Genomic DNA, 16,962 nt, shown 5'->3' on the forward strand with positions numbered 1-16,962 from the left:
GGGAGCCCAGAAAGCCAACAGTCAGACCTAGCTTCTTAGTCAAAATCAAAGCTGTCTTTTTCTTTTTTGTTCCCTCTCCAAATCCACAGATGGGTGTGCAGAGCTTTATTTCTGTGAACACATGCTCTAGCACACATGGAACTGGGGGTGCACAGACAGCAACACAAGCGCAGTGCACACCCTGTCAGATGCACCACTCCCAGCTATAAGCATTCCTGCCCATCCATGCCTGATGTGCACAGTAAACAGGGTTGGGGCATTGTCCAAGGAGCCCCACCCCACCAGGAACCTGGTGCCACTCCCTCACTGTACCTAGCCTGGATGTGTTCACACTGTCTCTCTCGGTAGCCTTGTCTTCCAAGTGCAGTGTACCCTTGGCAACAGAGTGCTCTGGCGTGGCCGTGAGGAGTAAGGGCAACATTTCTCCCGTTCCATAGCTAATACACTGAACTTTATGTGCTTGGTGACAATAGTGAGCAGTTTAGGGACCTACCACCCATCCCTTCGGTCTTGCTTCCTTTTGCTTTCACCGGGGCTAAGGTGCCCTCGTGCTCTCGGCCTCCTCTTGCTTCCTACTATCTTCTTTTCACCCCAATTAGACTTGCCACAACCTGCTGGTCTCTGCCTGGCTCTTTCCTACCTGCCGGTACCTGCCTCCCAGGGCCGCCCTGCACCACTTACTGTACCCTATCAGAGAAGGATGTGGGTACCGCCCCCAGTGCCAAAGCCAGTTCACCTAAGACGCGGGCCCAGCCCTTCTCACAGGTGGGAGATAAAGACCACATAATTGTGGGAAAGATGCAATGAGTTCAGCCTCACCTGTGTATAGGTGAGCGCGTCAAGGTGTAGGTCAAAGATCTGCCCTGGTTATTTGAAATGATCGTTAAGAGACCAGGTAATGAAGAACTAGGGGTCTCTTCATTGATAAAACTCTCCCTTGCCTTTGCCCTTAGTTTCTGCGACTGTCAGACGCCAAGTCCTCGCGGTCAGCACCAGCGCCCAAGTTCAAGCCTCGCGCGGCCGGGTGGGGGCGGGCCTTGGCAGGGTAGGGGCGGGGACTGGATGAGGGGGCGCGGTCTCAATTCTGCCACCTTCCCCGGGGCCAGGAGCGCAGCCGCCGCCGCGTCCTCAGCCTTGCGCTCCGCCCGCTGCCTCTGCCGCCTCAGCCCGGCCCCGGAGCGCTGAGCCGGGGACACCGGCCCCTCCGCCTGCCCGCCCTTCGGCCGCAGCCAGCATGGGGGGCCGCTGAGAGCGAGCTCCTCTTCCTTCTGGCACCTCCCCCGGCCACTGGCCACTGGACTCTGGCCAGCGAGCCTCGGCCACCTCTGGCTCGCAGTCCGGCGCCTGGCACGGCCCTCGGCTCTGCTCCTCCGGCTCTGAGCATCGTGTCCCCGCCCCCCCCGCCCGCGCCTGGGACACCTGGGTCCCCCGGCGGCCCCTAGGAGAGGGGCGGGGGGGGGGCATGAAGCCACTGGAGAAATTTTTGAAGAAGCAGACGTCTCAGCTGGCGGGGCGAGCGGTGGCAGGAGGTTCCGGCGGGGGTCCGGGTTGCTGCGGAGGGCCTGGAGGGGGTGGGGGCCCTGGCGGGAGCGGCGGTCCGGCGGGGGGACCGCGGCCGCTGCAGCGGCGTCAGAGTGTGTCTCGCCTGCTGCTCCCAGCTTTCCTCCGAGAGCCCTCAGCTGAGTCCGGGCTGGAGCCTCCCGCTGAGGAGGAAGGGGGAGAGCCAATAGGGGTCTCGGAGGAGCCGGGCAGCGGGGGTCCCTGTTGGCTGCAGCTAGAGGAGGTGCCGGGGCCCGGGCCGCTGGGGTGCGGGGTGCCCCTGCGCTCCCCTTCCTCGTACTCCTCAGATGAGCTATCACCGGGCGAGCCCCTGGCTTCACCTCCCTGGGCCCCCCTGGGCGCTCCCGAGAGGCCAGAACATCTTCTGAACCGGGTTCTGGAGCGCCTGGCTGGAGGGACTACCAGGGACAGCGGCGCTTCAGGTAAGCCTGCTCATCCCTCCCTGAGAAAGGGGGTGCCCTGGTTTCTTTTCTTGTCCTTAGCAGCAGTGTAGGGACTGAGGGGAACCCTGCAGTAGAATAGGGGAAAGGGCATGTTAGTGCCCACCCTCCTTTCTCCTAACATTAGCCTCACCCTCGGGGAGGAAGCCAACCATCCTCTCCTCTCCTTCAGCCCCCTCTCTCTCCCTTGAACATTTAAGCCAATCTCCGGTGGCCCTTGAAATACTGCCTACCTCCTCCCATGCCCCCAAATTAGGGGCTGACACCCTAAGATGGACGCTTTCCAGCTGAGGTTATGCCACCCTTCAGACCGTATCCAAAGCTTGAAAGCCATGGTGAGAGTCTCTGGCTGTATAGAAGCCCCCAGGGCACAAGCTGGCTCATTTGGTGGGGGCAGTGTGGATAGGCACAGGGTCTGGCTGCCTTTAGGGAAAGTGTCCTCCTTGGGGGGTGCATTTGAACATCTCTAAGGGAAGGCACCAAGAGACTGCAGCATCCAGAAGGATCTGGGCCTCAGCGGCTCCCACCCTCCCTATGTCATGCCTCAGCGTAAGGCTTTAAAAAAATAACCACACCCTGAGAGGCTTATTCCCTAAACGATGATGCCATTTCCCCCTCCCCACCAGCACCCTATTAAAGGGCTTACGAGACCCGCACGTTACTGCTTAGAACTGAGGTAGAAGACATCAGGGGTTTTAGATCTAAGTAGGCACTCCACGGAGCCCAGAAAGGTCTAGGTTTGGGAACCCAAAGTTGAGCCCCGAAAGATGAGGGTCGTGTGTGGTACTCCTCACCCTCTGCAGAGTGCTCTGGCTTTAACAGATGTCACTCCCCTCTTCCTTCCTCTCTTTCTTTTCCTGAAGGTCTGGGTTCTCTCTCTTGGCTTGGGCTGCAGTTGCCCTGGGGAACTGACACCTTTTGGATTTAATTAGAAAAATATCAGACACACACAGCTCTCTTAACCATAACTTCCCACCTACACCACGCACCCTGTGTCTCTATGACACATTCCCCAGGGAGGTTGTGCATTGGACCAGAGCCTGCTTTGGAAGGAACAGATGCCAAACTGTAGCCCCCGTATCAGCATCTCCCCCACGCTGCCCATGTTCCTTTTCCTTTACTCTGGTTTTCAGCATTCACACTCCAGTGAGATAAAGATGCTCAGAAGGACGTCAGGCCTCCTTATGCCTTGTCTGCATCCCTGGACTAGGTGTGAGGGCCAGGGGAGCATCTCGCTTACTTTCAGAACATAGCAGGGCAGCTGGGCAGAGGGGAAAGAGAGGCTGGCTTTCCTCTTCTGCAGGGGCATGGTGCCACAGATTGTTCAGTGTCCCCTGAGCTGAGACTCCTGAATTGTCACCCATAGTATCTGGCTTGGCAGGCTGAATCCCCAGAGAAACTGGTTTGGAAAACCTACCAGCTTAACCTGCCTCTCCAATATCTCTAATATAAGCCACTTTCTCAAGCCATTTGGTTTCCTCCCAGGCTGTGTGGGAGGAGAAAACTGCTTATTGAGGGTTCTCCATGCCTCGCCAGAGCCTCAGAAGTCTAGGCAGCTCCTTGTGGCCCCTAGAGTCTACCTTGACACTCTGCTCGCCTCTAATATTGAGGAAAGAACAGAGACTCCGCCGTCCGGGTTCTTTTTCTGACTTGGGGCAAGTGCCTCCTAGCTCTGGGCCTCCGCTTTCTCATCTGTGAAACAAAAAGTCTCAAGTAGGCAATCGTATGTTGCCTCCCCACCTCTGCCTTCATGACTGGCACTGGCAGCAGGGCACGACAATCAAGGGTTGTCAGGAGCCCTGGAGTAGTGCCTGGGGACCTGGCCCTAACCTGTCCTGGGGAGGACACCTGGCTCCCACCCTGTGCCCTGCCTGTCTGTGTGTGCCAAGCAGCCCTGCCCCACCCCAAGGCTGGCTGCAAGTCAGGGCGACCTTGTACCTGGTTGACTGGCTGAGCCAGGCCCAGATGGGTGTGGAGGGAGAAGGGTGGAGAGAGGAGCCCCTCCCCTCTCCTCTTCATCATTAACCCTTCTACCTCTGGGCACCCAGAGGATACAGGGGCTCTATTTAAGGAACTGAGAAGAAGAGGAGGCAGTCTGTCTCCTCTCCTAATTTTAATGGGGCTGTCCCCACCTCCCCTGTCAAAACTCTGAGGTGATGAGTGGTGAGGAGAGGATGGACACACCCCCACACACCTCCATCCCTCTGACTGTAACCTCTGTGTCTGCCAGTTCTCTGTTTAGGGTCACTTCTGTGGACTCCTTTTTTTTTTTCCTAGCAGATCTCAGGCATGGTGTATTATCTGACCAACTTCCCACACACTGAAGAGAAGTGTGCGTGGCCTTCAAAGGCACCCCCCCTTCCCCTCCAGCTGCCTTGGCAGCTGCCAGCCCCACCCCCGCAGCGGCTGCCCAGAACCCTCACACATGTGTGTGCGCGTGTGCAGAGCATGACAGGGCAGGTGGCCGGGGCTCCAGCCTTGCTAAAGCGGCAAGAAATGAGGGTGCAGAGTTTCCAGACAGTTCTGGAAGCTCCCACCTGACATCTGCGACGCTTGTTGATCTCCACAGATATTCTGCTTGATGACATTGTCCTCACCCATTCGCTCTTCCTGCCAACAGAAAAGTTTCTGCAAGAGTTGCACCAGTAATATCCTTTTATGGAGCTTATAAAAGGGCAGACCAGGAGGGAGTCATCCCTACCCACAAACTACAACCCAACCCAAGCTCTCCCATAGAAGACACAACCAGCTTTTCGTCTCACGAGCCTTGGGCAGCTCGCTCCACATCCTGGCGATTGGGTTTGCTTCAGTCAGTAGGAGGGAGACACACAGCAGATGCTCTGCTCTAGGCTGCTGTGAGGATCAGCCTTGTGGAAGCTCTGGGAGTGCTCAGGAAACACCTGTACAAGTGTAAGGGCCGAGCGGGGCGGTGGTGGCGCGCACCTTTAATCTCAGTACTCAGGAGGCAGAGGCGGGTGGGTCTCTGTGAGTTCGAGGCCAGCCTGGTCTACAGAGTAAATTCCAGAAGAGCTGGGACCACACAGAGAAACCTGGTCTTGAAAAACAAAAGAAAACAAAAAAGATCTTGATCTAAACATAGGGTCTGATATCAGTATTAGGTCATGGTTGTGCTTCAGTAGGAACAGCTAGAGATGAGCTACTGGCTCAGTGTGGAACTTCTAATGTAGACCAGGTTATCATTAACCTGTGGTAATCCTCCTGCCTCTGCCTCCCAAATGCTGGGATTACAGGAATGTACCACCATGCCTGGCTTCTTTGAATTACTTTAGAACCTAATTGTAGGGCTGGAGAGATGGCTCAGCGGTTAAGAGCACTGACTGCTCTTCCAGAGGACCCGGGTTCAATTCCCAGCACCCACATGGCAGCTCACAACTGTCTGAAAATCCAGTTCCAGGGGATCTGACACCTTCACACCAATGCACATAAAATAAAGATAAATTAGAACCTAATTGTACATGTCAAGCCCTTGAGTTGAATGTCGTTAGGCTCCCTTAGAATAATCAGGCCTCACCATGAGGTAAAATCAGCTTTGTGAGCTGGCTAGCGACTAGATGGGTGCTGGCAATAACCTCTTTAACAGACAAGAGCTGAATGTGGCCGAATTGAAGCCCTCACTCTATGTACTCTAAGCAAAACCATGGCTGGAATGAGAAAAGTCTTGGTTCCAGGGCCCTGGAAACCTTCTCTCCTCTGGTACCCAAGTGCAGAATATTTAGAGTCAATTTGCCTTCCCCAGTTTCCTTGGCTATTCAGAACTTTTACTTAACTTAGGGGTCAGCTTTGTTCAATCAAGGAATGTGGAGGGTCCAGAGGGGCTGGGCCGGAAGCAAGCCTGTCTAGCTCTACTCCTTCATTTCTTGGATACCTACCAAGGATTGCTGCAAGAGGAAGAAGGGGCTGGCCACATTATCAAGGTAGGCCTTGGAAGGAAAAGGCACGTGAGCTAGCTCTCAGCTCTGGAAGGGGGCTCTTCGAAGGAGTCACACTCCTCAAGTTGGGTATCTGGAAGCAAAAGATGCCGGTGGGCTTTGGTCTGTGTGATTCCTGAGTGTTTGAGGCATGGAGGCCCTGTCTCAGCCCTTGCCGTGAGTGGTCCTTGGGATGAGACATGTGCCTTCATCTCATCTGTCACCCTCTCCCTAGGAACTGTATTTACTAATTATGAAGGATGAGTCCCTTTACCAAGACCTCCGAGAGGACACGCTGAGGCTGCACCAGCTGGTGGAGACAGTGGAGCTAAAGTGAGGGGGAAGGGGTTCCCTGAGTTCCTCTATTACAAGGGCTGCCTCTGGTCTGGTGGCTTCACCGTCTCAGTCGCTTGTTTGCTTGCTTGCTTTTTTTTTTTTTTTTTTTTTTTTTTTTTTTTTTTTTTTGGTTTTTCGAGACAGGGTTTCTCTGTGGTTTTGGAGCCTGTCCTGGAACTAGCTCTTGTAGACCAGGCTGGTCTCGAACTCACAGAGATCCGCCTGCCTCTGCCTCCCAAGTGCTGGGATTAAAGGCGTGCGCCACCACCGCCCGGCCTGCTTGCTTGCTTTTTAAGACGCTTATCTAGAGATTTATTCTTATCGCTTTGCCTGCATGTACATCTGTGTATCACTGCATGCTTGGGTGCGCTGTGGTCAGAAGAGGGCTTTGGATCCCCATGCACTTGAGTCACAGACAGCTGTGAGCCACCATGTGCCTGCTAGAACCAGAGATGGAGGTGTCCTCTGGGACAGCAGCCAGTGCTCTAAGCCACTGAGCCATCTCTCCAGCCCCTTTACCCCTTCAATATGGTTTCTTTTAGCTCCTTTTCCTTACTGGAGAGTAACATAGAACCACAGATCACTATTTTCTAACCCAATCACTTGTTCTTTGGGTGGGTGGGTGGGGGCTAAGCAACATGTCTTACAGTATAGCTCAAGCTAACCCCCAACTTACTGCATGGCCCAAGATGGCTTCTCCTGGTGATCATTCTGTCTCAGGTTCCCGAGTGGGCCTGTGCCATTGGCCCAGATCCAGTCTTTTTGGGTTTTGGTCTATTTTTCCATCAGTTTGTCTATTAATCTGGTAGTGTTCTGGCAGGTATCTAACAACCTGTGCTTTATGAGAAACATCCCTGGTTGGTAGCTCTGATTCTCAGTATAAATTCTCTTACCATGGTTGATGTCAAGCGATCAACAGGCGGGCGGACACTGACTGTGGGACTGGGAAGAGATCTGCACTGCTGGTTACATAGTATTCCATCACATTGTCTATGCATCCAAAAGCTGGAGCCTAGCCATACAAAACAGCAAAGAGAACTTAGAAAACTACCTTCCCTTTCTTTTCTCTCTTATTTATTTTTGAGACAGAGTCCTTGAAACTTGCAGAAATCTTACTGTGTTTGCCTCCATGGTAGGATTATGGGTTTGTGCCATGATGCCTAGCTTGAAACTGTCTCTTTTGAGAATAATTTATTTGGCCTCAGGTTTGCAAAATGTGTGTGTGTGAATGAGCACACACATATTTCATAGCTGTCCTTTAAAAAAAATCAGCGTACTATGTATGGAGCAGTGGTGACTCATATTTTTAATCTCAGCAACTGAGAGGCAGAGGCAGGTGGATCTCTGTGAGTTCAAGGCCAGCCTGGTCTACAGAGCTAGTTCCAGGACAGCCAGGGCTACATAATGAGACCCTGTCTTGAAAAAAAAAATCAGGTAGCAGGGACTGCAGAGGTGGCCTACTGGTTAAGAGCACCTGTTGTTCTTCCTAAGGACCTACTTTGGAGGCCCAGCACATCCATGGCTGCTAGCAACCATCTGTAGCTCCAGTTCCAGAGGATCTGATGCCCTCTTCCGCACTCCAAATGTAGTGCTTGCTTGTGACGCACAAGACGCATGCAGGCAAAACACACATACACATTAAAAACACAAATAAATCTTTACAAATATGTATCAATTATGCATGGTGCCACATCCCTGTAATCCTAGATATTCAGGAGGTTAAAGCAGAAAAATCATCAGTTCAAGGCCAGCTTGGACAACTTGGTGAGATCATGTCTCAAAATAATAAAATAATAATAATAATAATATAATAATAATGTCTTGGGATATAGCTGGTGGGTACTTGTCTAATACATGTAAGGTGGTCCTGGTTTAATCCTCACTATTACCTAAACAAACAGTTGGCAAAATTCCCCAAAATTGACCTCATCAGCTCAGGACAGGAGCATCTTGGTTGTCCCCTCTCCATTCCTGCTACCACGAGGTTCATTAACTGTCACCTAGACTATTGCCACACAGGACCTCAGCTTCTGGCTTCATGTCTTTCTCCCTCCTCTTTTCTCACACCAGAGACACTTTCCAGACTTCCATAGACGATGCCTTCGCACTCCTGTTCCCAAAGCATCCGTGTTCCCTAACATCTCCAAGTTAAATGCCCTAGCGCAGCTTCCGCACCCCTCCCTTCCTGCCATCTGCTGAGCTTTCCCCATCTCCTCTGTTCATCCCTCTTCACCTATTAATCTGGCAACCCTTGTGCGCTCCTACTCTTTCTTCCCATGATCCTTCAAGGCCCGGGTCAAATGCCATTTCTTCCATGGAAATAGCTCAGATTTCCGCCTCCAGGGAGAGTGTCCTTCCTCCCCCACACAAGTCTCCTGTACCTTTGTCATCTCACCAACACTTCTGGCTGGTGTTAGAAGTAGCTGCCTGCACGTCTGTCTCTTTCCCAGACTGTGAAGTCCTTGTCGGTAAAATTCAGACATCCGATGGCCTACTACCTCCTTGTGCCAAGAAGTGTGCTAGGACCTAAAGGGTGAAAAACAGTAAAAACTGAACCCATTTCTCAAAAGCTATCAATCTTGTAGAAAAGATGACATGAACATAAACAATATTGTTCCATTGTTTTGTAGCATTTCCTCGTGGGTGGGTGGACCAGCGAAGAACCTATAAAAGAGGTGGCATCTGATTTGGACCACTTAGACAATTGTCCTGTGCTGGTCATTGTCCTGTCCCTGCTTTATGGTCCTGCCTGGTGCTCTGTGTGCCTGGCAGGACTTGCTGATGCATGACTGTGTTCATGCCAGGATTCCAGAGGAGAGCCAGCCGCCCAGCAAGCAGGTCAAACCACTCTTCCGCCACTTCCGCCGGATAGATTCCTGTCTGCAGACCCGAGTTGCTTTCCGGGGGTCAGATGAGAGTGAGTATGGCCGTTAGGAAGAGCAAAGTTTCTGGAGTGGCTCAGGGAGGTGGGTGGGCCTTCTTCACCTTCAATGGAGTCTCCTTTCCTGTCTTTGTGCAGTCTTCTGTAGAGTCTACATGCCTGACCACTCTTACGTGACCATACGCAGCCGCCTCTCCGCGTCAGTGCAGGACATTCTGGGCTCTGTGACAGAGAAGCTGCAGTACTCAGAAGAGCCTGCCGAGCGAGAGGATGCCCTCATCCTGGTAGCTGTTGCCTCCTCTGGAGGTGAGGATCAGCACACTAGGCGGGGCGGGGCGAATGCTAAATTCTAGATCCTTGATACTCAAAGTACCATCGTGGGTCCAACCTTGGTGAATGCATCACCTAGGAGACCCTACCCCAAACCTACAGGATTAGAATCTGCATTTGGACCAGACCCCCTCCCACTCAGGGGATCCTATGTACATTTAAATTTGGGGCACACCGGTTTAGAATCATTGGTTTCTGTCCTGGAGACTGTGTTCCAGTCCTTCGCACACACCTCCCCCCCATCTTACATGCTCCATTTCTTTTTTCCAGGCTGAGGACATAGAGTAGGCTCTAATCCTGTGGGGAGGAGGCAGAGAGCCAGCAAGGTAGCATAGCTCGTGTGTGTGTGGTGTGTGTGTGTGTGTGTGTGTGTGTGTAAAACCCCAGACTGGTCTAGAATTTGCAGTCTTTCCTGCTTCGGCCTCTCGAGTGGCAGGACAGGACTTCAGGCATGACTTATTTTCCATAAGGTGAAAAAAGTATTCACCCTATTCATAGAGATGAGGGAACGAGAGAGACCTACATTTGGGGTAGAGTCTACAAATGCAAAAGAAAGCATTTGACCAACTATTTCTGATACCTGTGGTATAAGCTGGTGACGATAAGCATCCCACTAGTCCAGGGTATGTCAGCATAGGGTGATGGTGGCTCAGGTATATAAGGAATGTGGGTGGCCAAAGCTGAACAGCCTGTTCCTCTGCAGAGAAGGTCCTCCTGCAGCCAACAGAGGACTGTGTTTTCACTACCCTGGGCATCAACAGCCACCTATTTGCCTGTACCCGGGACAGCTACGAGGCCCTAGTAAGAATTCCTTCACCTGTCTTGGCTGGTAACAAGAGCTGGCGGAGGGTGGGGTGGGAGGGCTGAGAGCAAGTCTCTCACCTTACCACAGGCAGCCAAATTCCTCTAACCCCACCTGCCACCAGGTACCCCTTCCTGAGGAGATCCAGGTCTCCCCTGGAGACACAGAGATCCACCGGGTGGAGCCCGAAGATGTTGCCAACCATCTTACTGCCTTCCACTGGGAGCTCTTCCGCTGTGTGCACGAGGTGGGACTGAGGCTGGTGCTGGCCGGGGGGGGGGGGGGGCGCACGAAACCTGCTTCTGGGAGCACACACGGGGCCAGTGCACAGGGATAACCTTTGTTAGCCTTTGGCCCCTCATCTGGCGAACGGCAGAGAGCCTCTATAGCAGGGAGTATCAGGTGCTGCCTGTGTAGGCGCTGAACTGAAATTCTTATCTGGATTCATAAAAATGTTTACTATCAAGCAGAGGGTATAGCTCAGTGAGTACCTGACCTGCCTGGCATGCACAACCCTGGGCTGGATCCTCACCACTGAATAAATCAGCTGTGGTGGTGGATGCCTGTCGTCTCAGCACTGGGGAAGTGGAGGCAGAGGGATCCAGATTATCCTGGGCTACATGATGAGTAGGAGGCCAGCCTGAGATCAGAAAACTCCTCCGTGTCAAAACAGAAAACAAGGGGACTGGAGAGATGGCTCTACAGTTAAGAGCACTGACTGTCTTCCAGAAGATCAGGGTTCAAATCTCAGCACCCACATGACAGCTCACAACTTTCTTAACTCCAAGATCCAACATCCTCACACAGACTTACTTGCAGGCAAAACACCAATGCACATGAAATAAATTAAAACAAACAAACAAAAAAACAAAAAAATGCATGAGTTGGCTGAGAGGTTTAGAGTGTTTACTGCTCTTCCAGAGTTGATTTCCAGTTCCATAACCATGGCTTAAACCACCTGGACCTCCAGCGCCAGGGGCTCTGATGCCCTCTTCTGGCCTTTGCATGAATGTGCATGCGCACACACATACACACGCATAAATAAATGTTAAAGTCTTAATTTTTTAATTTTGTTTTTTGAAACAGTCTCAGTATGTAGCCCTGGCTGATCTGGAACTCACTATGTAGACCAAGCTGACCTCAAATTCATAGAGATCCGCCTGCCTCTGCCTCTTGAGTGCTGGGATTAAAGGCGTGCGCCATGACACCCAGCAATTTTAAGATTTATTTTATTTTTAACTGTGTCTGAGTGTGCAGTGAGTGCAGGTGACCATGGGCCAGAAACACCAGGACCCCCTGGAGCTAGAATTACAGACAGTTGTGAGCCATCTTTTTTGGGTGCTGGGGACCGAATTTAGGTTTCCTGGAAGATCAGTACACATTTTTATCCACTCAGCAATATCTCCAGCCTCCTCCCATAAAATGTTTTCAAGAATAGTTATATTATTACTTACTATTATATTATTTATTATACTTGTATATTTCTGTGTACAAGGTCATAAAGGTGTCAGATTCCCTGGAGTAACTGCTGCCTGACATGGGTGCTGGGAATTGAACTCTGGTCCTCTGCAAGACCAATATGTGATCTTAACCACTGAACCATCTCTCCAGCCTCTAAAATAAAATCTTTTTTTTTTTTTTCATTTATTAAGTATACAGTGGTCGGCCTGGCCTGCAGGCCAGAAGAGGGCACCAGATCTCATTACAGATGGTTGTGAGCCACCATGTGGTTGCTGGGAATTGAACTCAGGACCTTTAGAAGAGCAGGCAGTGCTCTTAACAACTGAGCCGTCTCTCCAGCCTCTAAAATAAAATCTTAAAAAGAGAGATAGATAAAAGGCAGGGATGAGTGTCTCCTAGAGGGAGAACCACGAACCACACAGATCTTAGCAGGTGCCTGGTACCTCCGGCTCACTAGGAGAGAAATCAGCGCTAGCGTCAGTTGTCTCTGTGGCATCCTGTCCTGTCCCTGGTTTTCCATTTCCATGCCCACTCATTCCTGCCTTTCCTTCTCCATGTGCTCTGTGCTGCCATCTTCCTGCTCGCACCCTGGCCTCCCCTCTGCCACCGTGGTTGCAGCTGGAGTTCGTGGACTATGTGTTCCACGGGGAGCGTGGTCGCAGGGAGACAGCCAACTTGGAGTTGCTGCTGCAGCGCTGCAGCGAGGTCACTCACTGGGTGGCCACTGAGGTGTTGCTCTGTGAGGCCCCGGGCAAGCGGGTGCAGCTGCTCAAGAAGTTCATCAAGATCGCTGCCATGTGAGTGCTTCTGGTGGAGACGGGGAAGGTCACAATTCCCCGAAGCCCCCTAACCTCGCTTCCCTCCCACACAGCTGCAAGCAGAACCAGGACCTCCTGTCCTTCTATGCTGTGGTCATGGGGTTGGACAATGCTGCCGTCAGTCGCCTGCGGCTCACCTGGGAGGTGAGACGACCTCTCCCTTCTCTACCCACAGTGCCAGACCCTGTACCCCACCTCGGGATCTGCGTGCTTCTCAGGCTTTCCCTGGTGCATCCTCCTCCTGCTGCTGCTGCTCTGTGGGGCATCTTTGTGCTAATGGAAAGCAAGTGCCCGCTTCTGGCCTCTGCTACTCAGGACACAGAGCTTTGCTCATATCTTTGCAAATTAGTAAAAAGCCAGAATCCCAGCTGAGGTGTCCTTGCTATGAGCATCTGCTGGGTCTCAGTGGTCTCACGGGAGCACTTTTGTGCGTGGCACCTGCCTAGGCAAAGGTCTCAGTTTCTCCAGAATAAATTTTTCCCCAGGCAGTTTCAAACTCCCTGATTTACCCTTAGGACTGACTCTGTGTCCTCACCTGCTAGCTGCTTCTCCCACCGCAAGATCTATAAGCCCATAACCCTCTAAGGAAGTTTAGTCACATGCTCCTGTGAAACTCAAGAAGCTCCGCCTACCCTGACATTTCTTTTTTTCTTCCTTTGAACTCTCTGCAGAAGCTGCCAGGGAAATTCAAGAACCTGTTCCGCAAATTTGAGAACTTGACGGTGAGTGGGGTTGGCTTTCCTCGGCCCCTAGGGAAGGGGAGACGACATCTCTAGGGGTACACTTGGCCCATCTGTTTCTGCCCCTTCTGTGGAATGCTAGGACCCCTGCCGGAACCATAAAAGCTACAGAGAAATCATCTCCAAAATGAAGCCCCCTGTGATTCCCTTCGTGCCCCTGATCCTCAAAGGTCAGTCCCTCCTGTGCTGTGCTGCTCCCACCCCCAGTCCCTTCTCCCACACCCCAGGCCTGCCTCTGAGCCCCCTCTCAATTCAGCTGTGAGTACCTACTTCCAGAGAGCCCCCTGCCCCCGGACTGCACGTGTCTTGGAGGGTGGTATGGGTTCCTTCTGCTTATTTTACCCTCACATTAGTTGTCTTCCTGTTCCCTAGATCTGACCTTCCTGCATGAGGGGAGCAAGACCCTCGTGGATGGTTTGGTGAACATTGAGAAGCTGGTGAGTGGTACTGCCAGCCCCTGTCCTAGGAGAGAGGGGCCGCATGCATCCATCCTTCCCTCTCTCCTGTCACTTCCCCCAAAATAGCAGCCTTCCTGTCTGGTGCCCAGCTTGCCTGACAGACTCCAGACTGTTTCTCTGGTGGCATCACTGTGGCAACCCACCCACAAGAGGCAAAGCTGACAGGCAGCTGGGGGCAATTCTCCCTCCCTCCCTTGGCACCTTGCTATTACCCGGCCTTTGGCCCTTCAGAGGCCCCATCACTGGAGAGTGGAGAACTCATTCAGTTGAGAATGAAGGGGTAAGGAAGCAGCTGCTTGTGCCCTTTTCGGGGCTAATTCCTTGTCATCTTCCAGCATTCCGTGGCTGAGAAAGTGAGGACAATCCGAAAATACCGGAGCCGGCCCCTCTGTGAGTATCCAAGACTCAGTGAGCTTCCCAGTAGAACTGTGGAAGAGGAGAGGGGTTGGGAGAACCCCATGCTCAAGTGTCTGTCTCGTGACACTGGTCCATTCTTCATCTTCCCATGGGCTTCCTGCCAATACCTGCTCCCATTCACACCCCTCACCCTGGCCTGCCTGGCTTGCATGTAGGGGATAAAGGGTAGCCGAGAGCTGACACCTCTCCCTTTCTACCCCCCAGGCCTGGACATGGAGGCCTCCCCTCATCACCTGCAGACCAAGGCCTACGTGCGCCAGTTCCAGGTTATCGACAACCAGAATCTCCTCTTCGAGCTCTCCTACAAGCTAGAGGCTAATAGCCAGTGAGAGTGAAGGGCCCGGCTGCCCCACCTGGGTCCCTGGCACCTGGCACCCAAGCACTTTGCGTGATGCCCTCAGTAGCCCACATCCGGACATCTTTTCCCTGGAGCCGCTTCCTATCCTACATAGAGGAGTTGGGTTGACCTACCAGAATGTGTAAGCCTGTCTGTCCATCCTGCTGAGGTCCTCTTACCTTGCTCCTTCACACTCCTGGTTTCTGACCTCTCTGGGCAAGAGATGAGTACCTCTGTGCCCTCCCAGTGTGGTCTGTTCCAGAGATGGAGTTTCTAGACTCCGCTTCCCAAGCAGGAAGGAAGCACCCCTCCCCCAGATCGCAGCTGTGGTGTGGGGGTACTGGAAACACCCCCTCCCAGATCGCAGCTGTGGTGTGAGGGTCACTGGAAACCTTCCTCCCTGACACCTGTTTCACTTCCCCTAATCAGGGCTGAAATCCCTGAATATAGACCCCCAAGATTGTGTGTGTGTGTGTGTATGTGTGTGTGTGTGTGTGTGTGTGTGTGTGATTTATATATTCCCTTTAGGGAGCAAGAGTACATCTGATAGTGTAGGGAGAGTATCAGAGTGGGTTTTGTTTGTTGTTTTTTGAGGATCCCTTCTGTTTGGTGCTACCCTTGTTGACTATGTCTCCCTCACTCCCTGTCCAGCTCCACCTGCTGTCCTGCATGTGAAAACTGTGGTCAGTTTCCTGCAGGCAGGGCATATCAGAAGGCAGGAGAGTTACCCGTCAGCCCTTGCTAATCCCCCTCCCAAGCTTCCCAGCGAGAGGCTAAAAGATGCTCAGGGAAACACAGGCTTAAGCTGCCTGAAGGACCCTGCCTCTGCCTTACTGTGGGTGGAATGCAGTGGTTATCAGGAGTTAGGGGCGCCTGTTCTCCATTCTTGTCTGCTTTGGGGGGGGGGGTGTCTCACTGCTAAAGAGGGAGTTGTCATCCTTCTTCTGGCTCCGTGTCTGTCATCAACCACACAGTCTGTCCATCTGTCTTTACCACCCCCCCACACACCATGTCTCTAGAATCAGGGGTGGATCTCAGTACCTAGGGCAGCTAGCGCCTCCCTACGTGGGGAGGAGAGACTGCAGCAGCTGTAGAGGCTCTGGCAAGGCCTTCATTACCTCTCCAGCACCCTTCCCTCTCCCGTCATGGGCTCCAGAGCTGAGGGGTGGCAAGGGCTCCTGGCAGCTACTGGGCGGGGTTTCCTGGCACAGCCTCCCCCCTCCTTCCTGGCCCTTCTGCAGAGGCAGCGGCAACTGCAGCAGCGGTTTGAAATCAGCTGTTGCTCCTGCTCTGGGAGTGTATATAGATTTTTACCCAAAGCTCTGGAACTGTACATTTATTTTTTAAAACCCAAAGAGGGAAAGAACCTTGTATCATATGTAAACATTGTATTATAGGTTATGTTGTATAGTCCCTTTTATACAGAAGCCCCTGTCGAAATATCCACAGACATGCCATACCACCCCCCTAGCTCCTAGTGGTGATGGTGATCGTGCCACCGCCCCCAACCCATAATGGTGATGGTGACCATACCACCCCATACTCTACTTCTTCCGCTTAGCTGCTGGCTGCTCCCCCTGCAGCCCAGGTTTCCTGCCCCTCTTCAGTAACCCCTCATCAGCCTTCTCTGGTTCCCTAGCCTCCAAGAACGCTGCCTCCCCCACCCCTCCCCAAGGCTGCTGCTTGCCTCTGGTTGTGATGCTTGCCCCACTGTTTCTCAGGGGCCCCCCCACCCCAAACCCTGTAGCTTTAACTGAGTTAACCTGAACCATGTGCATTGTACAGGCTCTGCTGTCATGGAAGAAACCTCTGGATAGAGAAAATACACTAAAATCTATGAATCAACCTCCCAGTGTTTTCCATTGCTTCTCTGAAACTGGGGGGAAGGGCTGAGCTTGGGAGAGGGAACAGGGGACACCTTCCCAGCACTCAAGGCTCCTCAGCAGGGCTGTCTAGAGCGACCTGGAAAACATGAGTGGGAGGAGAAGGTGCCAACCTCCCAAGATCTGTGTCTGGTGTCTGGAACTCAGGAGATGTTTCTGTTCTCACCTGTTCCGGGTCACGTTGCTGTGTGATGGCACTTCTAACCCTGCGAGGAATGAGGTGGAGGCTGAGTAGGCCCAGCATGAAGTCCAAGTTATAGGGCTAGATGAGGCGGGCCTGCCATGCTAACCCTGGTCTGTCTGCTGCAGGCAGTACAAATTTTTCATGCAGCCGGCAGCTACCTGTCTTGCCAAGTCAGAGGCACACTGAGCCTGGGTTAACTCTCGAGGTAGCACAGTGTCTCCTGTTCAGGCTACCACGAGAGTTAACACAGGCTCAGACCAGGGTACCTCTCCTCCCATTCACATAGCCTTGTGTGAGTTCTTTGTTTGGTTTTTTTTTTTTTTTTAATATTTATTTATTTATTATGTATACAATATTCTTTCTGCATGTATGCCTACAGGCTAGAA

At 52.5% G+C, this 16,962-nt stretch overlaps 1 protein-coding gene across 1 annotated transcript; it reads left to right on the forward strand.

Moving 5' to 3' along the window:
• Positions 1-1,097: 1,097 nt before the first annotated feature.
• Positions 1,098-16,354, forward strand: Rapgefl1 (Rap guanine nucleotide exchange factor like 1). The gene is made up of 15 exons (XM_057775621.1): positions 1,098-1,982; positions 4,570-4,648; positions 5,800-5,935; positions 6,165-6,262; positions 9,070-9,182; positions 9,285-9,452; positions 10,180-10,277; positions 10,403-10,525; positions 12,358-12,536; positions 12,611-12,701; positions 13,229-13,279; positions 13,380-13,467; positions 13,670-13,734; positions 14,091-14,145; positions 14,377-16,354. The coding sequence occupies exons 1-15, from the start codon at positions 1,463-1,465 to the stop codon at positions 14,499-14,501; spliced, it is 1,989 nt and encodes a 662-aa protein (XP_057631604.1). The 5' UTR covers positions 1,098-1,462; the 3' UTR covers positions 14,502-16,354.
• Positions 16,355-16,962: the final 608 nt, after the last annotated feature.

Source organism: Chionomys nivalis, chromosome 7 (genome assembly GCF_950005125.1).
Source record: "Chionomys nivalis chromosome 7, mChiNiv1.1, whole genome shotgun sequence".
Classification (NCBI taxonomy): Eukaryota; Metazoa; Chordata; class Mammalia; order Rodentia; family Cricetidae; genus Chionomys; species Chionomys nivalis.

What these genes read in the sequence shown, in the direction of transcription:
- Rapgefl1 (XM_057775621.1), top strand. Translation starts at nt 1,463, where the DNA reads ATGAAGCCACTGGAGAAATTTTTGAAGAAGCAGACGTCTCAGCTGGCG. An exon ending in AGCTGTTGCCTCCTCTGGAG is followed by an intron (nt 9,453 to 10,179) that starts GTGAGGATCAGC and finishes GTTCCTCTGCAG; the next exon opens with AGAAGGTCCTCCTGCAGCCA. An exon ending in TTCATCAAGATCGCTGCCAT is followed by an intron (nt 12,537 to 12,610) that starts GTGAGTGCTTCT and finishes CCTCCCACACAG; the next exon opens with CTGCAAGCAGAACCAGGACC.